At 34.6% G+C, this 25,013-nt stretch overlaps 1 protein-coding gene across 3 annotated transcripts in view; it reads left to right on the forward strand.

Moving 5' to 3' along the window:
* SLK (STE20 like kinase) overlaps positions 1-25,013 on the forward strand; it is a 55,788-nt gene that overhangs the window by 12,195 nt on the left and 18,580 nt on the right. For all 3 annotated transcript variants that reach the window (XM_047825096.1, XM_047825097.1, XM_047825098.1), the window contains 11 exons: positions 7,581-7,745; positions 9,922-9,970; positions 10,324-10,473; positions 14,900-14,972; positions 15,137-15,331; positions 16,105-16,186; positions 17,449-17,577; positions 17,915-19,288; positions 21,251-21,381; positions 21,590-21,713; positions 23,458-23,637. In XM_047825096.1, the coding sequence (XP_047681052.1) occupies positions 7,581-7,745; positions 9,922-9,970; positions 10,324-10,473; positions 14,900-14,972; positions 15,137-15,331; positions 16,105-16,186; positions 17,449-17,577; positions 17,915-19,288; positions 21,251-21,381; positions 21,590-21,713; positions 23,458-23,637 (2,652 nt within the window). The remainder of the gene's footprint in view (positions 1-7,580; positions 7,746-9,921; positions 9,971-10,323; positions 10,474-14,899; positions 14,973-15,136; positions 15,332-16,104; positions 16,187-17,448; positions 17,578-17,914; positions 19,289-21,250; positions 21,382-21,589; positions 21,714-23,457; positions 23,638-25,013) is intronic.

Here is a 25,013-nt window from a genome sequence, read left to right on the forward strand (position 1 = left end):
GCTCTCACACAGCTTTGACCGGAAGATGAGAGACAGTAGAGGGCAGTGCAGTGTAGTGTAAGAAGTCTGGCTTTGGTCCCATTTGGATGGGATTTGAATTGTAACTGTACACCTATTTTGGGGCTGCCTCAAGCAAGGCACTTCTGAATCTTGTTTTCTCCTTTGTAAAATAAAGAGGATGGAATCTCCCAGGATGAATTATTTTTAGGATATAAGGTTATAATCTATATCAGATATGTTTGTTTGTGTACATATTTCTCCTAGGAGCAATGGGTCAGTATTTGCTAACAGTGTTCATACCCATAACTACTTTACGTCTATAGCGACTTTAGAGAACATAACTACCACAAATAATGGAAATCAACTGGATGTCTTTACTAAGTGATGTTGAATAATTTTACTTATTTGACACTTGTTCCTATCAAAATCTTACCAGGACTCTGAAGAGATCACTAGAATTAGCCTATAATCGGAAACAGGTAGGAAACAGGTAGCAGTAGTATCAAAAGTCAAACCGTATGTTTTCTTCAGTGCTGTTTCCTCTCTTCTCACTTAACAGTTCTTTGGAACTCTAGATATTTATTACCTAGATACTTCATACTACTCTGTTCCTTCATTCTCTCGTCTGTCACCCTGATCAATTTTAGAAGGATTATGCCAACTATTAAATTATTGTTTTTCAGCTCCAAACACACCCTTCTCTGCCCTGCTTTGTAATACTATTGTGAGATTCTGCAGAACTCATTTCTACCTTGCCAGATGCTCACTTTTAGGTTTCACAAGTACAGGGTGCTAGAGGGAGGCTGCAAGGTGGAGGAGGAAGAAGGGACTCGCTCGCGCCTCTCTGTTTCTTGAGGGCTCCCTGTCTGCTTTTCTGTTAGTGTGACCACCATTCTGGTGGAGTTCTTCATCCTAGCAACAGCAGTTTCTCTAGATAGCAGCAGTTGAATCCAGTTAATAGTTTTTCCGGTACTCAAGAGCTGGCCTCATCATAACCCTTCATAACACCAGCTGCAGTTGGCTAGCCCCCCTTCCTCAAAAGGTACCCCAGTCCCATAGGACCCCTCTTCCAAAATCAGAGAGGTTGACACCAGCTGAGCAGCACTCTCCTCAGGGATCTGAGTTTCAGCTGTTTAGAACCTTCCCTGCAAGCCTCTGGGTTTTAATAATTCCAGTCTCTTACCTTGACTCTAGTCCTGTGGGTGGTAGCTTTCCGCTGTAGTTGTTACATCCCTCATTTTTCTCATTCTTTATCTTTTTAGTTGTCTACATATCAACATAGTTAATAATGACATTCTCTATTAAAATATATTGATTTCTTCCTGTGGTGGGGCCTTTTCCGATACAAAGATTAAATAAGTTAATAAGTGGAGAGTGCAGAGAGCAATGTTTGGTGCAAGGTAATTACTCAGGGAATAATATCATCTAAAGCTTAATGGATATTATTATATAGACTATCATACTTGGAAGAATTTGAGATTTTTATAACCTGTTTCTTTGCAAAACACTAAAATTTCCAGTTTAACTACATAGCTCAAAAAACATAATCATTGAATTTATTAATCTTGATATGCTTGTCATCTTCTCGTGAGGTCTAACTTAACTACCCTATTTAAATTGTAACTTCTTCCCTGTGTACCTGCCCACTCAGCCATCTCCTCATCTTTCTTATTACCTTATTTTTTCCGTAGTATAATTACTAATATATTCTTTATTTCCCTATTGACTATCCTCTCCCCACAGTTATAAGTATCATGAGGGCAGAGAGATTTTTGTATATTCTTTATATTGTCCGTATCTGGAACAGTACCTGACATAGAAGGCATTCAATAAGTATTTATTGAAAGAATGAATTGATTTTAGCAGATCAACTCTTGAGTACACTTTCAGTAGATCTTTATACTGTGTTTCTTTCCTACAACCATGTTTGTGGAATGTTGTGTTTGTGTTTCTACAGCTCTGACTAGTGTGTTGTATGTAGTTGATGTTTATGAACTATGATTTTGATTGTTTGGTTTTTGTATTTTGTTGTGGTTGTGTATCTTTATACACTGGACAGTTAGGGTCTTACCTCTTGGTAGGAGGAGGAATAAATACCTTTGAACTCTCAGCCTTTAGACAAATCATCCAAATCAGTAAATCACTCTCAGTGATCATTGAAGTGATTGAATTAATTTCTCTCTCTTTTTATTTTTTGTCTTTTAGATTCTTTTTAATTAATTAATTTGTTCATTTTTATTTTTTGGTCTTCCCCTTTTGATTGACTAACACTTCTGTGTTACTAAAAAAGTCATCTATATTTTCTGTGCTGGTGTTTCAGTTGCCAACTGAGAATTGTATTGAAATATATTTCTCATTACGTAAGTATGAAAGAGCTTTAGAAAATGTAGGAATATAGAAAGAAAATAAATGAAGGTTTAAAAATCACTTATATTCTTACCACCCAGGAAATAACCACTGTTAAAACAAGTGTAATATAAGAAGATATAGTTTTTACCCTGCTTCTTTTAGAACATGAAACCAGTTCAGGAAACTCATTGTTTTCCCTGCAGTCACTTACTTGTTTATATAATGTAGCCAGGCTTTATTCATGATCCATGAAAATAAAAACATACTGATTTTTAAGTGATCATGACTGATCTTTGAAAACTTTTTATCAGAAGTTATATTTTATTTATCTATTTATGAGAGAGGGAGGGAGAGAGAGAGAGAGAGCGAGCGAGCCAGGGAGGGGCACAGAGAGAAAGAGAAAGAATCTCAAGGAAGGACGTGGGGCTCGAACCCACGAACTGTGAGATCATGACCTGAGCTGAAATCAAGAGTTGGACACTTAATTGACCAAGCTACCCAGGCACCCCAGTTATATCTTCTTTAATATCTGGGTATTCATTATTTCACTATTAACATTTGTTTAGTTATTACATTAAATCTTTATATGAAGAATTTTTGTGCTTTTAGTTAGGTGAAGCTGTTTCTTTTTTTAACGTTTTATTTGTTCAAAGTATAGTTTCACACATTTACCAGTATTTATTTCAATTTTGATTTTCCGAGTTCTCTAGAACCAGATCCTGATGAGTAATCAAGTTATTTCCAAGCAATAATGTAAGAGACACTATATTTTCTTAAGTTTATTTATTTTGAGGGTGGGGGAGGGGCAGGGAGAGAGGGAGAGAGAACCCCAAGCAGGCTCAGCACTGATAGTGCCCCACTGTGGGGCTCAAACTCAGGAACCATGAGATCATGACCCAAGCTGAAGTCAAACTCTTAACTGACTGAGCCACCGCAGGCACCCTGACACACTTTATTTTCTAATGTTACTTTCATTTATTACTTATAGTAAACCAAGTGATACCTTGTTGGCTTAATTTTATCCAGAGGAATGGAATAATGAAATTTGTTACTATAAAGAAGTTTAGAGAGGCTCCTGGCTGGCTCATTTGGAAGAACATGTGGCCCTTGATCTTAGGATTGTGATTTCAAGCCCCATGTTAGGTATAGAGGTTACTTAAAACTTTAAAAAATTTTATTTCTTAAAAGAACTTTAAAGGTTATCTAGTATTATTTTTTCCATTCCATTTACAAGGCACATCTTTAAAATCTTAAAGGACATCAGTAGAAGCGTGCAGAAGCAGGATGACTTTTAACCCCACGTGGTCTCCTAAGGGCTCATATATTATAGTGTTTCTGTTCAAGGACAGCTCCTCTGGTCTTTTTCCTCCCAAAGTATTACAGTAAAATAGTGAGAGAACGGCTTACCTCTCACTGGCTTGTTTCCTCTGGCTCAGAAGACGATGAATTCTAATTATCATTGGCTCCACTGTAGTCTCTTTCTTTGAGAGACAAACTTGATACCATGTTTCACTAGTTGTGACAGACTTTTTTACTTTTGACATCTTTGGAAGGGATATGTCTTTTATCCAAAGATGCCTTCGTATTTTTGTTGGCCAGGGTGGAAGTCGTGCTCTCTTTGTCATTGCCTGTGCATTGTGAACTTAGTTGTATCCCTAGTGTCATGTAGTTGGAGCCCCTTGATGTTTCAATCAGTAAACTATTTAAGTGCCTTTGGAAGAAAGAATGTGAGGACTGATTGTTATCTAAAAATCTTGTAGCACCTGTGTTAAGATCAAGACAGTATCAGTATTATAATTGGAAAACGGGAGTCTATGGTTTCAAAGAAAATTTTGGTGACACTAGTAGGGGAGCACTCTTTTAAGAAATGCTGCATCACCAAAGCTTTTAATGGCCAGAGAATGATGTCCTGTGGAAAAACACAGACATTAGATAACTGAGTGACAAAGTGTTTCAGAAGTGTTCAACTTAAATACCAAAAGGCATTTAATGTCTTACGTACGCACAAGGGGAATGGATACATATTAACCATCTTTGTCTGAATGTGTCCAAAAGAGCTCTTTAAAAAGGTATAAGAATTCAAAATGATAAAATCTTGTCATAGTTTAATTGGCAGATTTTCTTCCTTAGTGGAACATAAGATAGTGGTGCATCTTAAAAGGCATCCTAAATTTGACAAAATGTGGTAGATCAGACTATTCTTCTAGAGTGGTAGTGATGACCAGTATAAAGTTCTCTTTTTATCCAAAACATATTTTCTGAACCCTGAGCCTTAGGGTTATTTAATTACTTAAGTAGTAATTAGTATTACTTTTTACTTTTGTTTTTTCTTAAGTAAAACATAGCAACAATCTACTTAAGAAAATTACCATATACAGGCTGATACCTGCTTTATCTTTTCATCATCATTTCCAAGGTTAGATAATAGATCCCTAAGAAATCTCCCGTATACTGATACAATTTTTGGTACTTTATTGCATCTGTAAAAATAACCCATTCATTTAAAAAATTCAAACAGTATGAAAAATACAAAAAAAGTAAAAAATACTTGAAACTCCACCATTCTCACTGATGATGTCTCTCCAGATACTTCTTGTGCAGCTATTTGTATGTGAAAGTGGATGTATACTTTCTGTAAAATTGCTTACCTCTCATGTTTAGCAAGTTGCCTTTGTTCCATTCAGTGTTATATTATAGCTATTGTTACATCTGAAATATTAATTGATTAGTTATTGATTTTAATGGCTGCATAATTTTCCATTGTAGAACTGTGCTGAATTATTTAAGCAGGTTCCTGCTAATGGACATTTATGGTCATTCAGTTTTCTTTACTCTAAATAGTGTGTTGATGAATATTTTTGTGTATGCATATTTTTTATTTTATAAAATTATCTCCTTATGATAAATTCTTAAAAGTAGGATTTGGACATTATATATTGAAATTTTTATTAGTAGCTTTTAAAAGTTTGGTATTTTTTTAAAGGGTAATAGATGCAGTTTTGCTGAAGCAATGATAATATATAATATTGAAATGTCTTTTAAAAACCTACTTAGTATTTTAAGATCTGATTCCTAATTTTTAAACAAATGATCTTGGCTCCTGTAGCATACTTGGAAACCTTTCATTTATAATAAATGGAAGTGAGAAGTTATTCAACCAAAGAAAGAAAATGGAAGAGTTAAAGTACTAAGTACAAAGAAAAATATAGAAAATGGAAGGAAGGAAGGAAGGAAGGAAGGAAGGAAGGAAGAAAGAAAGAAAAAAAAATGGAAAAGTTAACATACTAAGTATAAAGAAAAATAAACTGATGGAAAGATAGGAAAACTGGAAAGGGTAATAGAATGATTCAGATAAAGAAAGGGCTTTGGAAACAGACCTAGATTTGAATCCTGATTTTGCCTCTTACTGCATGACCTTGGGGAAGCTTTTTGATTTCTCCAAGTTTGTATGTCTCCCTCTAAGGATAATAACATATCACATAGTTGGTGTGAGGATTAAATAATAGGAATAATTATAGCTAACATTATTGAATTCTTACTATCTGTGGCAGGCATTTTATTAAATGTTTATATGTATTTTTTCACTTGGCTAATACCTTAATTTTCACAAACTTGTGCGATGTTAGTATGTTTTACTGATAAGGAAACTAAAAACAGAGATTTTTTAAGTTGCCTCAGGCAACATAGTAAGTGGCAGAATCAGAATTTGAACTTTGTCTGACCAGTAGAGCCTGCAGTGTAAAACACTATTCTATGTGTATACAAAACACTTAGCACAGTGCATAGCATATGTGAGTTAATATACATGTTGAGGCTATCTTTTAAAAATAAGCATGTCAAGAGAATGAGAAGACAAGCCACTGACTGGGAGAAAATATTTGCAAAAACATATCTGATAAAGGATTGTTACTCAAAATATATAAATAACTCTTAAAACTGAGCAATTAGAAAATCAATAGTTTCATTAAAAACTGAGCCAAATATGGGGTCCCTGGGTGGCTCAGTCGGTTAAGTGTCCGACTTTGGCTCAGGTCATGATCTCATAGTTCATGAGTTTGAGCCCTGCATCATGCTACGTGCTGACAGCTAACACCTGGAGCCTGCTTCGGATTCTGTGTCTTCTTGTCTCTCTCTGTCCCTCCTTTCTCTCTCTCTCTCTCTCTCTCTCTCTCTCTCTCTCTCAAAAATAAATATTAAAAAAAAATTTTTTTAAAAATGAGCCAAGTATCTGGACAGACACCTCACTAGAGAAGGTGGCCAGTAAGCATATGAAAGGATGCTAATATTATTATATATTAGGAAATTGCGAATTAAAAAAGGAGAAACCACTGCATACCTTTAGAATGACAAAAAATTCATACTGACAACACCAAGTGCAGACGAGCATGTGTGGAGCAACAGGAACTCTTGTTCATTGCTGGTGGGAATGCAAAATGGTACAGTTTGGCAATTTCTTATAAAACTAAACAGAGTCTTACCATATGATCTAGAAATTGTGTTCCTTGGTGTTTACCCAAAGAAGTTGAAAACTTAGGTCCACACAAAAACCTGCACATGGATGTTTATAGCAGCTTTATTCATAATTGCTAACACTTGGAAATATCCAAGATGCTTTCAGTGGATGAATGGATAAACAAACTGGCACATCTATATGTAATGGACTATTTAGTCCTAAAAAGAAATGAACTATTAAACCATGATAAGACATGAAGGAAATTTAAATGCATGTTACTAAGTGAAGGAAGCCAATCTGAAAAGGCTACATACTGTATGATTCCAGTTATGTGATAGTTCTAGAAAAGCTAAACTGTGGATGCAGTGAAATGATCACTGGTTGATAGTGGTTAGGAAAAAGGGAGGGATGAATAACCTGAGCATAGAGGTTATTTAGAGCAGTGAAACCATTCTGTATGATATAATGGTAGATACATATACATTTGTCAAAACGCATAGAGTACACACTAAGAGTGAATCCTAATGTAAACGTGGTCTTTGGGGATGATGTGTCAATGAAGGTTCATCAGTTGTAACAAATGTACTACTGTGGGGCAGGATGTTGATAATGGGAGAGGCTGTGCATTTGTAGGGGCTGGGACTACATGAGAACACTCCAGCTTTGCTGTGAACCCAAAACTACTCTAAAAAGATAAAGTTTATTTTAAAAAGAAAATAAAATTTAAAAAGTCAAGTATACATTATAAGTGTGACACTTGTGATGCTTTCATTTTTAGGCTCAGAATAAAGAGACCAATGTTTTAGCTGCTGCAAAGGTGATTGACACGAAATCTGAAGAAGAACTTGAAGATTACATGGTTGAGATTGATATATTAGCATCTTGTGATCATCCAAATATAGTCAAACTTCTAGATGCCTTCTATTATGAGAACAATCTTTGGGTAACTATTTTCTATTGATATTATTATAAGAGCCAAAATGAGTTAATTGTCTGAAAGAGATTTCTAAGTTGTGGTAGTCTATTTTATGTATTATCTCTTCTGTTTTATTACTTATGTTACTTGAATGGGAGTTGATCTGATGAGAGGGTCATTAACAACATAATTATCCTAGCTTCAGCAGATGTTCAGATGAATATTTCAAATGTTTATTTCTGAGAGAGACAGAGAGACAGAGCACGGTCAGGGGAGGGGCAGGAGAAAGGGAGACACAGAATCCTAAGCAGGTTCCAGGCTCTGAGCTATCAGCACAGAGCCTGACGTGGGGCTGGAACCCACGAACTGTGAGATCATGACCTGAGCCGAAGTTGGACGCTTAACCAGCTGAACTACCCAGGCGCCCCTCAAACGAATATTTCAAATTGTACAGTATTTCATGATTGACATTGGACCCAAACGGAGAAACTTGGTTAAGAATATTAAATTTTCTAAATTATGAAATTAAATGAGTTTTCTTGTTTGTAATTTAAATTTAGGCATTTAAATTTTTTGGAAATTTGTTTTCTTAGAAATTGTTTTAAATTTCTTATCCTAAACTTTTTATAAATCGTAATAAATTACAGAATACTTATTAGAAATATTAAATATTTATTTTCTATTCACCAGACTCACCTTTGAATAGTAGTAGCTAAGGCTGAATATATAAATTTTGTTCATTTTTAGAAAACATTAGGCACAAGTGCATATAGAAATAAAATATTTATTATAATAGCTGGTCAACCATTTGCTCCAAACTGACACCCATTTAATCAAGATGGCTTTCTGAAATGGAGTTTCTTTTCTCCTTGAAGGACAGTGTTATGAGAGAAATGCTAAGAGTATGTAGTAGAAGTAATATCTGATTAGAAATCAAAAGCCCTATATTTTTTGATCCTGGTGTTGCTATGTTGAATAAGTCAGTTAACCTTTGAGTGTATTTACTCATCTATAAGATGAGTAATGACCTATTTTTCAAATGATATAATGAATTTGAAAACCATCTGTAACTGGCAAACACCTGTAAAAAAATAAGAGTATTGTTATACAAAAGGGAAAAAGCAGGAAGCTACACAATTTGACAAGCTAAGTAATTAAAAAAACTATCTTGGGGCGCCTGGGTGGCGCAGTCGGTTAAGCGTCCGACTTCAGCCAGGTCACGATCTCGCGGTCCGGGAGTTCGAGCCCCGCGTTGGGCTCTGGGCTGATGGTTCGGAGCCTGGAGCCAGTTTCCGATTCTGTGTCTCCCTCTCTCTCTGCCCCTCCCCCGTTCATGCTCTGTCTCTCTCTGTCCCAAAAATAAATAAACGTTGAAAAAAAAAAAAATTAAAAAAACTATCTTATAATTATCATCAGTGTGGTGTCCTCTAATATAGTTGTTCAGGGCTCTAGCAGAATGTTCCCGGAGATTCTAATGAAAATGAATTCCTAGATAATAACCAGATAAGATCTTTACTTGAGATTGTTGCAAAATAAAAAGTTGGACAACTGTGAGATATAGTCTAGTGGGAGAGATTGATATTAATTATCTATAATTAATAATTCAATGAATTATGATATATATAAAATTACAACTGTGATGGGATAAGAGAAATGTACATGGTGGTATATACCAGGGAGATCTGGGAAGGCGTCCCTCAGGATGTAATCATTGAACTATGATCTGAAGCTTTGTGTATGTCTGTGTGTGTGCGTGTGTGTGTGTATGTATGTGTGTCTGTGTGTATTTTAACTAAAAGAAGTCTCTTAAGTATTTTTAGGATTTATTCCTATTAGTAAAGTTAAAAAATAGATTTGATCACTTAAAACACAGTAGTTACATTAAAAATGAGTATAATAAAATCTGTCGGTGGTAATGAGATGGATATATAATACTGTCCTGAATAAAAATTGTGTACCTAGTAATTTTAGAGAAGCAGGGACATTAAAAATGGTGATTTAAAAATGCACATATGTCTACAATGTGTTCTCTTTGTGCTTTCTCAAAATGTATATCATTAAGACTCTTAACTCTTTACACAAAAAAAACCCTTTATGGTCAGTGTTATATTGTTTCCATAACCTAGTTATGTATCTTTTTGCTAAATTGAAGAAAAAATACTCACTGTCATGTTAGACACATGCTTTTTTTGTTTGCCTGCAGATCCTCATTGAATTTTGTGCAGGTGGAGCAGTGGACGCTGTGATGCTTGGTAAGCATCTTTTTATTCTTTATTTTGTTTATTTTATATTTTAAGTTATTCTTAAAGGATTTAAAACATTTATACATATATATCTTATTGAGTGAAGTTCAATAAATTAAGAAATCAGCTTAATTACATTTTATACTTTTAAATAATCGTTACAAAATTTCTAAAATGAAATGTTAAATATATGAGGAAAAGTAATCTTTGCAGATATTTAGTTCTTCTAAAATGAATTTATTGTAAAAAAAAATAAATTCACTATGTGCAATCTTTGACAGTGATGGTAAAGATATATATATTATATTGCCGATGTGTTTTCACTAGATAACAATGCAGATTTGTTTACCCTTTCCTTACAGAACTTGAGAGACCATTAACTGAGTCCCAAATACAAGTAGTTTGTAAACAGACTCTAGAGGCTTTGAACTACTTACATGATAATAAAATCATCCACAGAGATCTGAAGGCTGGCAACATTCTTTTTACCTTAGATGGAGATATTAAGTTGGGTAAGTTTCTTCCCTTAAATAAAACATTTGAATTTGTGCTGAGACTTTGCTCTATATGTATGTGACTTAATACTGTTTAGTTATGGCTTAAATATGTAAAACATGGAGAATTACTCCATGTTAATTTTTTAAATATTTAAATATAAATAAATAGTGGATAAATAATTATTCATTAACTCCCATAGTATAGACAACTAATGTAAAGATGCTTCAAAAAGAAAGGATGGATTTCATTTTCAAAAAGACAAGCTTTAAAAAGACTGGTTGGGGTGCCTGGGTGGCTCAGTTGGTTAAGCATCCAGCTCTTGATTTTGGCTCAGGTCTTGACCTTACCTTTCATAGGATCTAGCCCTGCATCAGGCTCCAGGCTGACAATGTGGAGTCTGCTTGGGATTCTCTCTCTCTCTCTTTCTCTGCCTCTCCCCCACTCAATCTTGCTCTTTGTCTCTCTCTCAAAAAATAAATTAATTAAAAAAAAATAAAAAGACTGGTTAATTATTTTTTACCCTAAATTTTTGTATGTAGACTTAATACTTATAAATGTAACACATTTAGAATATGAGCAGATATGTCAGACTAACTTAGTTTTATCTTCATTTCCAAAACTCTAGTGGGTTTCTTTTCCCATGTTTAGTTTTATACTCTATTTTATAAATATGGAATCTTAGCTAGGCTAACAAAGTAGATCTGAAATGGATGCCTAAAATAAGTATTGAGGACTAGAATTTTTAATTTTGTTTTTTACACTGAGGAAATAAATAACTTCATAAGAAGAAATAGATGTAGCTTTTAGATGGAAAACGGATTAATTTCGTATGTACACACATACAAATGGAAGATACAGCCCTCTTTAAGTGCCCCCAAGATATGACTTTTTAAAATATTTTTAATGTTTATTATTTTGAGAGGGAGAGAGACAGAGCACAGCAGGCGAGGGGCAGTGAGAGAGGGAGACACAGAGCACAAAGCAGTTTCCAGGCTCTGAGCTGTCAGTACAGAGCCCAACACAGGGCTCGAACTCACAAACCATGAGATCATGACCTGAGCCGAAGTCGGGTACTTAACCAACTGAGCCACCCAGGCACCTTGTAGATACAAATTAAAAAAAATATATATCTAGTGCTGAAGGGGCGCCTGGGTGGCTCAGTTGGTTGAGCATCTGACTCTGGATCTCAGCTCAGGTTATGATTTCATAGTTTGTGAGTTCAAGCCCCATGTCTGGCTGTGTGCTGACAGTGCAGAGCCTGCTTGGAATTCTCTCTCTCCCTTCTATCCTCCCTCGCTTTCTGCCCCTCCCTTGCTCATGCTCACTTGTTTGCTCTCTTTAAAAATAAATTAAAAAACTTAAAAAAGATAAGTAAAAATCTAGTGATGAAGCCTAAATTTGTGTAATTTGGAAGGACATGGAAAGGACAGAATATATTTAAAAGCCATCTTGATACCAGTGATCATAGTCATTTCACTTCACTTTTTTCATGACATCAAACAGGTATAATTTGATATACTAAATTTTAATCTTTTTATTATGAAATAAAGATACAGAAAGCCACAAGAAATTGTGTAGCTTAGTGATTCTGTAGCATTGTAGATGATAGCTTTGTAACCACCATCTAGGTCAAGAAATAAAACTTTGTCAGGCACCCCAGCAGCTCTTCCATGTGTCCCATCTGAATCACTGTCCCTCTCTTCTCCACACGTAACCTTTATCCTGACTTCTATAGTAATTACTTCCTTGCCTTTCTCTTTGGCTCTATCACCCAGTGCTCATCTCTCAAGTTTAGATGTGCTCATATTTGAAATCTGATTTTCTTTTTAAGTCTCTTAATTTATAGGTCTCCCCTACCGGCCATCTCTTTCTTTTCTGTACATTTTATCTATGGTGTGCATTCCCATGAGTGCCAAAATTGGTTCTTTGGGGGCAAAAAAGATCTTAGATATTACAATGCTTAGTAACTCTGCAAAGGCCCACGCTACACAAACAGTATATCTGTGGCGTTAAAATTCTGTGGGGGATAAGAGGATTAGGAAAAAAATGTCTAAAAAGGCTCCTTAGGAGTATGATGATGAAAAAAAGGTTGAGAAACACTGATCTATGAGACCTGAGTGTTGGACCTGTAGAGTTTCCCTCAACCTGCATTTTGCTAATTGCATATTCATGATCATTTGTAGTAAGTTCCTCTGTGTATTTCCTTCAGATTTGCAGATAAATAAGGCCTCATCAGTCTCAAGTTTGATTGTTTGGCAAGACTATATATAGGTGGTTTTGTGTCCTTTCATTGGGCGGCACATGTGTTTTGCTTTTATTTTATTTTATTTTATTTTATTTTATTTTATTTTAATTAGCAGCTCTTGATGCGTAATGCCTAGATCTGTTCTTTGAGTTGAAAAATGAATTGTCACTTTGTTTTCGTTTATTTTTTGATAATAATTTTGATAGAATTATTCACCAATTATTTCATTATTTTTATTTATCCTTATTATAAAATTAGGAATAATTATATGAAATGACACTTCCCTTCAACTGTTTGGTTATTCAGGAGTGTAGTTCATATGGACAAGACAGGAAAAATGCTTGATTCCTTCTTTTTATTTATGTAACTTGGAAGACCATGAATTGGTTCTCTCTCATCCTCAATTAGTGACCAGTATTTTTAAAAATATTAATTCATAAATTTAATTTTACAGATTTCAAATCTATAATTTTTTTAATGTTTATTTGAGAGAGAGCATACATGTGTGTGTGTAAATTGGGAAGGGAGGGAGGGAGGGAGGGAGAAAATTCCAAGCAGGCTTCATGCTTAGCACATAGCCTGACTTGGGGCTCGATCTTGCCATCATGAGATCATTACCTGAGCCAATAACAAGAGTTGGGTGCCCTCAGATCTATAATTTTTATCCTTATTGAAGCTTAACATTGTACCATCTTTGGTCAATGGGAGCCTCTTCATGTTGGTATATTAATCTTTTTGATAGGACTTTAGTAGACTTTGATAGCTTCATTATCAATATCATATAACAGTCTAACCTGTTAGGTTGAGATGTTTCAGGCTTGTCTTCTATATTTCTTGCCTCCAACCTGTAATTAGCCATTTCTTTAAGAAGTCCTGGTTTCTTTTAGTAGGATATGGTATTTCAAGATTATATCTGGGGTACTTGGGTGGCCCAGTCAGTTAAGCATCCGACTTCGGCTCAGGTCATGATCTCACATCTCCTGAGTTCGAGCCCCGCATCAGGCTCTTTGCTGATAGCTCGGAGCCTGGACCCTGCTTCCAGTTTTGTGTCTCCATCTCTCCCTCCCTCCCTCCCTCCCTCTCTCTCTCTCTCTTTCTCTCCCCCCCCTTCCTCCCTCCCTCCCTCCTCTGCTCACACTCTGTCTCTGTTTCTCTCTCAAAAATAAACATTAAAAGAAAAAAAAGACTGCCTCTGAATGTTAGAGGTACTTAACAGTTTATGGATTGGTCATCATTCTGGGCCTTTCTAGAGGACAAAGCTAGGCTGTCATATGAGTTCCTACATATTTTCTGATCAAATTTAGGATAAGATGTGTTTTATTTTCTTTTTAACCTAACCACTTTTGTATTACATGTATATCTCCTTCTATCCTCAGAGTCCTGGTTCTTAAGGACATTGATGATAGATTTATAATATCCCATAATTACTCATTTTAGTCCTGTTTTCATACGTTTAATGCTCATCACTGGTCCTTAATGTTAGTATTCTCTGTGATCATGTTGGTTGTCTGAAGTTCATTCTCTGGTAGATAACTCTGGAAGGGCTCTCCAAGTTCTTATATAATAACAGTTCCACCCATATTTATACTTTGAAGGTCGGTTTTGCTGGATAGAAAATCCTTGGCTTACATTTTGTTCCTTGAATCTGAAATATCTTACTCTTATTTTTCTGTTCTAAGTGTTGTTGTTGGAAAGTCTGATGATAATCTGATTTTATGTCTTTTTCAAGTTATGTGCTCTTTTTGCCTAGATGCCAAAGAATTTTTTTCTTCAAGGACTAATAATTTGACTATACTTCTCTCTAAATATGCTCTTATAATATTTATGCTTTTCACACTGTAGGAAAAATGTTTGTCAGTTAATTGTAGCATGTAGTACTAGTTGTTTTGAAGTGGGTAGACTGGTTTATTTTAAAGTTACTTTTTTTTTTATCAGTTCTGAAGTATTCATGATCCGAAGATGTATAAAGGAGGTAGTAGTTAGTATATTAATGATGGGATATTTTATTTGACAGTTATTTTCGAGGGGGTTTGTCAAAATTAGGATGGTAGAGAAGTTACTATTCTTTCTGTTTTGTTTACCCTTTAATAAGAGTGGCCTTGTTAAAGACTTGAAATGCTTTTCCCTGTGTTAAATACAGTGAGCTTTGCTAAAAAAACTATCATTAATACTTTTGTATCATTGCTTATTTCAAGCGGATTTTGGAGTATCAGCTAAAAACACAAGGACAATTCAAAGAAGAGATTCCTTTATTGGCACACCATATTGGTATGTATTCATCTTTATGGATGTACTACTGTATTAGTTATGTTAGAAGCTATTATCACTCATTAACTTATCTACATAATTGATTATACTGTCTATCTTTTATGTGGCTTGCAATCAATATTCTTAAGCTAAACATCTTAACTTTCAATTCTCTGTCTGTACAGGATGGCTCCTGAAGTAGTCATGTGTGAAACATCTAAGGACAGACCCTATGACTACAAAGCTGATGTTTGGTCCCTGGGTATCACTCTAATAGAAATGGCTGAGATAGAACCACCTCATCATGAATTAAATCCAATGCGAGTGCTGCTAAAAATAGCAAAATCTGAGCCCCCTACATTAGCACAGCCATCAAAATGGTAAAATATTCTAAACAAAACGTTATACAAAGCAATACTTGATGTCTTATTCTTTGACCTTTTCAAGGGTAGATTTAGTTACATGGTACAAAGACTGTATGAGTAGAAAACTTGATTTTTGGTACTTTTTTTTTTTTAAGAGTTAAGGACCATAGTTGTGCCTGGGTGGCTCAGTTGGTTGAGCATCCAACTCTTGATTTCAGCTCAGGTCATGGTCTCACAATCATGGGATTGAGCCCTGCTAAGCATGGAGCCTGCTTGGAATTCTCTCTCCCTCTTCCTCTGCCCCTACCCCACTCATGTGCATGTACTCTCTCTCTCAAAATAAATAAATACTCATTTAAAAAAAAAGAGTTAAGAACCATACAAACTCTTGTAACTAACTCTTCTTATAAATTTGAAATCAGTGATTTGAGTTCTACACGAAACAACTGTATGTAGTACAGTATTTACTATGAGAAAGTGAGGCATATATGTGGTTGATTTATATTTGTGGAATTTAATATAATAGAAGAGTTTTGTGATTTTTGGCATATATGACTATATCACAGTGGCTAAAACTATGACTCTACTTATATTTAATTTTGTATTTACAGATGATACTCTAGTATTTATCTTAATATTATTTTGAAATCTTGGTATTCTCATTAACTACTTATGTTGAATTAATACAATTACATACATCATAAAATACAAGCATAACTTATCAGAATTTTGTTTGATTTTAATAACAAAGTAAAATAGAATGTCATTGTTAAAATTTCATTTTGAAGGTCTTCAAATTTTAAGGACTTTCTAAAGAAATGCTTGGAAAAGAATGTGGATTCTAGGTGGAATACATCTCAGCTACTGCAGGTAAGATCAGAGTAATATGACAACAGCAAACTGTGTAATTATTTTAATATCTCATTGAGAAGAGTACAATTTCAGATTCAGTGTATTCTCTTTTCACTGGAGTTTCCCTATGGAAACTCAGAATACATTGTAAAATATGTTGTACACATACAATGTGTACAACATACTTGAATACAAGTAAACATTTGCTTTATAAACACATATGCTGCCTTTACTAAAAGGCATTTAGCTTATAAGTCATTCCTTTTGTGCTTTTTTGATTTCAGTTTGTGTTCTTTTATTTTGTTAGTTATTCCACTTTGTTAGTTACTTGCAGTTTTTCTCTCCAGTTACTAGAAAGCAAGCCCCTTGGGCGCAGGGGTCATAAGCTAATTGATTTTTTTAATATTTCTTACAGTGAGGATAATATTCAGTAAATATTGCTGACTTTTTAAAAAAAAGTGTTAAAGTGATTAGATAATTTTGTTTTATAGCAGGACCTATTTGTAATATTTGAAATAGGAATTTGTTACATAATATAGGTGGACAAACAGAATGACAGATCTTGAGGCAATTACTGTTAGGTTGAGTTACTGTATAATTCCTGCATTACAGTGTATTAAGTTGATCTGTTTATCTCAGGGGAAAACAGAAGAAATTGCCTTCTTCTATGCAACAGTACATCCCTAGAACACACTTTCTCTTATTTTTTTACCCTCACTTTAGAAGGTCTTAGTCTGTGACAGACACTGTTAAATGCTGCTGAGTATACAAAGGTGAATAAAATTTTTTCTTACTCTTAAGAGTGTTAGAACCATGTCAAGAAAGCAGTTATTTGCAAGACTCTAATCAATACTCTAAGGCTTTTTGTAAACATTTTATTAAGGATTATACAGGATTTAAACATACTGTTGTTACTTTTAAAGAACTAAAAATGTACCAGTTTGAAACTTTTAAAATTTAATTTAAATTTAATTTAATTTAATTTAAAATTTCAAACATACAGAAACGTACATGTACCTATTATCCAGATATATGGTACCATTTTTGACTTATTTCCTTCAGATTCTTTAAAAAAGATGTATAGTTGTAGGCAGTCCCTATTCCTGCTCAATCCCCTTCTTCTTCCTTGCCCAGATGTAACATCATCTGAAGTTTTTTATATTTTTCTTACTCATGTATTCATATTTTTACCGCATAATAATGTGTATTTTTTGTGTTTGAAATTTTATAAGCCAGCATTTCAGCTGTTAGTAAGTGTGTTCTTCTTAATGATCAAACAGCATCCTTTTGTTACGGTTGATTCCAACAAACCAATTCGAGAGCTGATTGCAGAGGCAAAGGCTGAAGTAACAGAAGAAGTTGAAGATGGCAAAGAGGAAGATGATGATGAGGAAACAGAAAATTCTTTGGTCAGTATTTAGAAAGGAAATGTCATTTAGGTAATATTGAGGGTTGGGTTTTGAGGTGTGATTGCACCTGTATGTAAGGATTAATTGTAATTGATAGCAGTACAAAAGTGTTAATTTTAGGGGCGAAGATTAACAAGTTTGCTCCTTGCTCACCATTTTTGTCCTATTTATTATGTGAAGATTTGTCAGTTCTTTATTTTTATAACTTCATCAAATTTTAATTGAGATACTAAATCATGTATGTATGTTTTAAATATTTATTTATATACAAAATATAGTTTTGGTCACTGTCTTGAAGTTATGTTTTAACATTAAAAATGTACAAAATCTTTTTCAGCCAATACCTGCAAGTAAGCGTGCCTCTTCTGACCTTAGTATTGCCAGCTCTGAGGAAGATAAACTTTCACAAAACGCTTGTATTTTGGAATCTGTCTCTGAAAAAACAGAACGTAATACTTCTGAAGATAAATTTAACAGCAAAGTTCTTAATGAAAAACTTACCACAGATGAACCTGAAAAAGCTGCAGAGGATATTAATGAACATATTAATGATGCTCACTTAGAAGCTATGGCTGAACTTGATAATAGGACAATAGTAATCAAGGAAAATGGCAGAGAGGAGAAGAGACCCAAGCTTGAAAGTCTGCCTGATACAGAAGACCAAGAAACAATGGACATTAATTCAGTCAATGAGGGAAAAGAGAATAATATAATAACTTTAGAAACAGATGTTGAACAGAGTCTGAAACCTGAGGAAGAAAGGGATCAAGAAAAGCAACAGATATTTGAAAATAAGGTTATAAAATCTGAAGAAATTAAAGATACTGCTATTCAAACAATGGACTTAGTTTCTCAAGAGACTGGAGAAAAAGAGGCAGACATTCAGGCAGTTGAAAATGAAGTTGCACTTACAAAGGAAGACACCCAAGAGAAATTGGGAAAGAATGACGAAACTCCAGAAGAAGTGATCAGCCATATAAGCGATGTCATAGGAACAAATGAGGCAGGAGACGTTGCCCAGAAGGCAGTTGAAAACAATGCTGAGGATGCTCAGAGTAATGATGGGAATGAAGTGGTTGAAGTAGGCCAGAAATTAGTAAGTAAGCCCACAGAGGGTCCTGAGGCTGGTGGTTCTGAGGAAGTTCCTTTTAAAGACATAGTGGAAACTAAGGAGATAGATCAGAAGTCTTTGGAAGATAAAGATGAAGAACAATCACTCAGCAGTTTAGAGAACATAGTGAAAACCAGTGAGGAATCTGGCACAAATGAAGGTGAGGAAATTACTGAGTCCAGTAGCACTGAAGAAATAGAGGTCAGACATGCAGTAACTTATACTGACCAAGAGGCTTTAGGAAATGAAACTCCAGATGCTCATGAAGCTACTGCTCAGATAGATACAGAGCAAAAAGCTATTCCATGTGAAGTGCCAATTGAAAGAGAACCTCCCATGACTTCCTCTTCACAGCCTAGTGAACCTCAGCCTGTTCCAATACCCAGTATTAATATCAACTCTGAAGATGCAGAAAATAAAGGGGAAATAGGTGCTTTATCAAAAACTGAAGCCATGTTGCTTCCAGAACCTGAGAATCAAAAGGAAAATGATACTGATTCAGGCACTGGTTCCACCGCTGATAATAGCAGCATTGACTTAAATTTATCCATCTCTAGCTTCCTAAGCAAAACTAAAGACAGCGGATCAATATCTTTACAAGTAAGTGTATGTGGGCCCTTCTTTGTCATTTTGGCAATTTGCAGTTTATGTGAAGTATGGTTTGAAAATAAAACAGCACTAAATCAGTGTAGTACTGACCCTATAAGATTCGTAAGGCCTATGAAGGCAATCAACTAAAAACCCAAGGAGAGAGATAGATACTGGATGTAATCATAAATTTTTTGGTAATATCTACCTGTTTTTGCCAACTTGATGTAAACAGTGTAAGTTACTTGGTGTGGTTGGATTTTTTTATTGCACATATTTAAATATATTTTAGCAAGAATCCATAATCTATGAAAAAATTGAGAAATTGAAAGAATGATCTCTTTAAGCACTTTGAGGATGTAAACAGCCCTCGATTTACCAGTGGTCCATAGGGTTTTGCCGTCTTGGTCATAGTCCTCACAGTTGCCATGAGAACCGATTTGGGAAAGCAAAAAAACAAAAAAATCAAAAACTAAAATGCAAAAACACTTGGAGCTTTTAGAGCCATTCTCAAATCTTAATGTGTTTAAGAGTTACCAGGGGTATGTATGATTAGGGATGTTAACTAGACTTATGGTGATCATTTAGCAATATATGCAAATATTGAATCATTATGTTCTGTACTTGAAACTAACATACTATTATATATCAAGTATACCTCAACATGAATAAATTATTTAAAAACAGAGTTTTAGGGGGAGCTATGTAGAGGTCTAGGGTGGAACCCAAGAATCAGTATTTGTAACATAAGATTCCATGGATTTCTGATACAGGTGAGTCATGTATTACTTAGAGACTCTGGGTTGACAGCAGAAAAGAGTGGAACAACTTAGGAGACTGACCTTAGGAACAGGACTCCAGGGCATAATTGCAGCAAATTACTACACATATTGCATAGATTGTCTTCAGTTTTCAGTTTATTTTGTTTCACTGACTGGAATTCCATTAATCTGAAATTTATTCACTGACTTAATAGCATTTTAAAAAAATCCGAATACTTTTTTGAGAATTAAGGTGATATTAATTGTGGATACTTTACTAAGAACTGAAGAAATAGAAAGTTTAGATTTTCAGTGTGGTACATAATATTTTGGGAGCATGCCCACTTTAGATTTTAGGGGAAGCCTGGATAGGGTATCATAGTCCAGGGCTTAGGAAGAGAAGCGTGAGGATACTAGCAGCCTGGAGAGTAGAATAACAAGAGGTTGCAGAACCATGCTTGGAAAGTGCCAGAGACAAACTAAAATCTAATGCATTTTGAATTTAGTATTTGCACATTCCACTTTTGCTCCCTCTGCTTTTAAACCCCTTTCCCTATATCAAAACCAAGTAATTATCTGCTGTCAATACTTACATGTTTGCCAAACTGTGTTTTTTGGAGTGTCATACTTCTGTTATTTCTATTTGGATTTGAAAAGCATTTGGATGAGGAATGGAATTTGGTCTTGATAAAGAATTGTAGGCAATAGCTATCAGGCAGTAGACATTTTATCTTTCTAGTAACTCAAGAATCACACATTCATCTCTATTCCTGAGATGGAGGAGGGCTGTTGATAATATTGTTGCTGATGAAATGGATTTTGATTCCCAGTCCAGGCAGTGTTTAAAAATTACCTGGGGAGCCTTTTCAAAATGCAAATTCTCAGCCACCCTCAGACCTATTGATTTAGATTCTTTTAGGGATGAGCCCCAGGCATTCCTTTAAGTGTTTTGTTAGTGGTTCTAAAACTGAAAAGCCAGAGGTATCTGAGAAGTTACAAGATCAAAAGAAGAAGAAAAATGATTAACATGTAAAAGTTATACTAATTAGTCATTTATATGAATTGTTCTTTATGATTTGTGCCTAATTATGATGTGGTATAAAAATTATATGTGTACAGTTCTGTGTTTTGTTCTTTTTTTTTTTTTTAAGAAAATGTTTTCTGTCTCCAGTATTTTCCATATAAAGCCTAACTAAAATAAAATCTCACTCAGGAAACAAGAAGACAAAAGAAAACATTGAAGAAGACCCGCAAATTTGTTGTTGATGGCGTAGAAGTGAGTGTAACCACGTCAAAGATAGTTACAGATAGTGATTCCAAAACTGAAGAGTTGAGGTTTCTTAGGTGAGTAGAGAACATAATTAAAATCGTTTTTGTGACTTCTTTTCAGTTTTTGCAAAGTATAAGAATAGAAGCAAGAGTAAAGTCTTGGCTGATTATTCTTACTACTTTTCCATTTGAAAATAGTATTTTTTAAGTTTTTAAAAAAGTATTAGTTCAAAGGTGTAATTTTTTGCTGTTTTTCCCTGTTATTGATATTAAATTTTATCAGACGTCAGGAACTTCGGGAATTAAGATTCCTTCAAAAAGAAGAGCAAAGAGCCCAACAGCAGCTCAATAGCAAACTGCAACAACAACGAGAACAAATTTTCCGGCGCTTTGAGCAAGAAATGATGGTAAAGTTTTAGATTTTGTATCCTTTTATTAACACTGAAATTTGATGCTTTAAAAAAATTCCACTAGCATGTTTTAGAACTTGTTCTTTGATTATTAGATTTTCTCTGGCTTTGTCAGTATTTCTGGCCTTTATTTCTTAAGTGTTCTAGATGCTCTTTTTTTCCTCCCTTTTGCCTGAAAGGATTTTCTATCTTAGGCTTCCTGTCACTGACTTACAGTGTGATAGGTGTCTTCCATTTTCCTTTGGTTAAAATTTGTTGTGAAAACCTGGAATCATGAAGCTGGTAGATGGTTTACAAAGTTCTTAGGTGGGCCTATTTCTGGATACTTTTTTAGTGTTACAATTTGACCTCTCAGATTTAGAATCCAAGAATTTTTTTCCAAATGTTTATTTTATTTTTGAGAGAGTGCACATGAGCAGGGGTGGGGCAGAGAAATAGGGAGACAGAGGACCTGAAGCAGGCTCCACGCTGACAGCAGAGAGCCTGATGTGGGGCTCGAACTCACGAACCGGGAGATCATGACTTAAGCCGAAGTCGGAAGCTTAATTGGCTGAGCCACCCAAGCACCCCTAGAATCCAAGATTAATTTTTTTAAGTTTTTTTTTTTTTTAACGTTTATTTATTTTTGAGACAGAGAGAGCACAAGTAGGGGAGGGGCAGAGAGAGAGGGAGACACAGAATCTGAAGTAGGCTCCAGGTCCGAGCTGTTAGCACAGAGACTGATGTGAGGGCTCGAACTCACATACTGCAGGATCTTGACCTGAGCTGAAGTCGGATGTTCACCTGACTGAGCTACCCAGGAATTGTTGATTACATTTGTTGGATTGTAACAGAAAATTCTTAGGAAAATAATGAATTTTTGTTCTCACTGAGTATTTTTATAGTATTGAGCATTCTATTTTAAAGAACCTTATGAAAACTGCATCTCTTTCCCCAAAAAATATTTTCCAAAGTGTTTTGCTTTTTATTTTTTAAAATACCTTTTACAAATATTTAACTCCACCTATATCCAAAATTATTATTATACTCAAGTATTATGTAAGCAGGAATCTTTTGTTGAAAGATTTATAATTTCAAAAGGTTTGTTTCAATAAAAGGATGTTTAAGAATCTTTTTTTTTTTTTCAACGTTTATTTATTTTTGGGACAGAGAGAGACAGAGCATGAACGGGGGAGGGCCAGAGAGAGAGGGAGACACAGAATCGGAAACAGGCTCCAGGCTCTGAGCCATCAGCCCAGAGCCCGACGCGGGGCTCGAACTCACGGACCGCGAGATCGTGACCTGGCTGAAGTCGGACGCTTAACCGACTGCGCCACCCAGGCGCCCCGAGGATGTTTAAGAATCTTAATGAGGAAGAGTAAATCTGAATATGACAAGAAATTGTACATTATTAAAATAGACTTTGGATAACACTTTTGATTTATCAAAAGTTTATTGGATAAATACTGAAGTTTTTCTTTAGTACTTTAGCACTTTTGGCACTTTAGTACTTTAGCAACTGGATATTCTTCTGGATGGTTTAAAAATTCTGAACATTCTATAATAGAAAAAAGTATTTTTTGTGTAGAAAAAAATGAAATGCTCATATTTTTGAAAAATTCCTTAATGTGTTTATAGCATTCCACTTGTGCAGTACTACAAAGGTTGTATGTCATATCACTACGTTTAAATGCTGGTTATGTACTCTTCAATACGTGAGTGATAGACAAGTTAAATGATCCTGAACCACATTATTTTACAGAGCAAAAAGCGTCAATATGATCAAGAGATTGAGAATCTAGAAAAACAGCAGAAACAGACTATTGAACGTCTAGAACAAGAACACACAAATCGCTTGCGAGATGAAGCCAAACGCATTAAAGGAGAACAAGAGAAAGAGTTGTCCAAATTTCAGAATATGTTAAAGAACCGAAAGAAGGAGGTAAGTGTAACTACTACTTTTAATTATTAAAGGTTGTTTTTTTTAAATGTACACTTAAGACTAAAGAATTAGGAATAATACTTGAGAGTTAAATAGCACCAATTTATTCTTTTTTTGTGGTCTTCCCAACAGTCATGTAGTGTAGTAGTAAGGTCAGGTGTTAATCTCATTTTACTACCAAGAAGACTGTAATAGAAGAGCTTTTTAATGGTCCCTTCAAGTTTACAGACTATCATTAAATGTCCAGCTAAGCCTTGAACCAAGTTTTCAAACTAAGTCTAATCCATTTTCCTTCCAATCTATCATTTTCTTTTATTAGCAACAGTTAAAGCCTCTGTAGAATTTTCTTCTTTCATGAAAGCTCAGCATGTTGTGTTTGTAGGTGGCAACAGTAATTCATCTATTTATTTGTAATATTTAATTCATGCTTAAAATTTTTTTTCTTGGTTAGCTTGATTTCCTTTCATGAATGTTGTATTAAAACAAAAGCTCAGTACCCTGAAATTGGAAATAATATCTGTAAGTTCAACAAGTTGAGAGCTACTTTGAAGAATCACATGTGAAAAATACCTGTGTAAAGTCATTTGATTACAATGAATTTTTAAATTTTTCCTAAAACTGTTCCGTATTGTTATAGGATCTGTGCTATTACTTACTATGAAAGATTGTCATTGATTCAGAAAGAGGATTTATATATTGTAATAGTGTCTTATTTGCCCCCGAGAAATTCTGTAATTTCTTTAAGTAAATAATGAAATGGTCTATAATTTTATTTGATGTGACTACCATTTCTAAAAATTAGTTTTGTTACTGTTTAATATTTCACATAGTGTTGCTCTGTTTACCATGATATATGATGTTACTGAGGCTCCATATCAGTTTTCTTGAAACGAGGGGAAGTTTTTATTGAGAGCTTATTTTTTAATATCAGGTTAAATTTAAAAAAATTTACAGATAAATATATGATTTAATCTTAAATATATAAAAGTTTGTAGTTATTTTTACGGTTTTTGAGCTTGGAGAGTTTTAGCTAGTAGACATTTGAGATCGCAATATGCATATTTTAAATAACTATACTATGTATTTTTTTTCCTTATTGCTAAATTTCTTGCATTTGGGGAGTCTCTTCCTTTTAATGGTGATTTGGTTTCATGAGGGATTACTGATGGGGAATTTTAAATACACTCTCTTCAATCAAAATCAGTCTCTTTCACAGACCATCAATAGCATGTGGTGATTTGGAATCTGATTGCTTTTGGTGCTTCTACTTGTGAACACATGATTGTTTTTCATAGTTGGATTACAGATCTATTGTTAGGTGGAATACATATCTAGGATTTTGAAATAATTAAGGAGCTCCAAATTATACTTCATTT

The sequence above is a fragment of the Prionailurus viverrinus genome, chromosome D2 (genome assembly GCF_022837055.1).
Source record: "Prionailurus viverrinus isolate Anna chromosome D2, UM_Priviv_1.0, whole genome shotgun sequence".
In the NCBI taxonomy this organism is placed as follows: domain Eukaryota; kingdom Metazoa; phylum Chordata; class Mammalia; order Carnivora; family Felidae; genus Prionailurus; species Prionailurus viverrinus.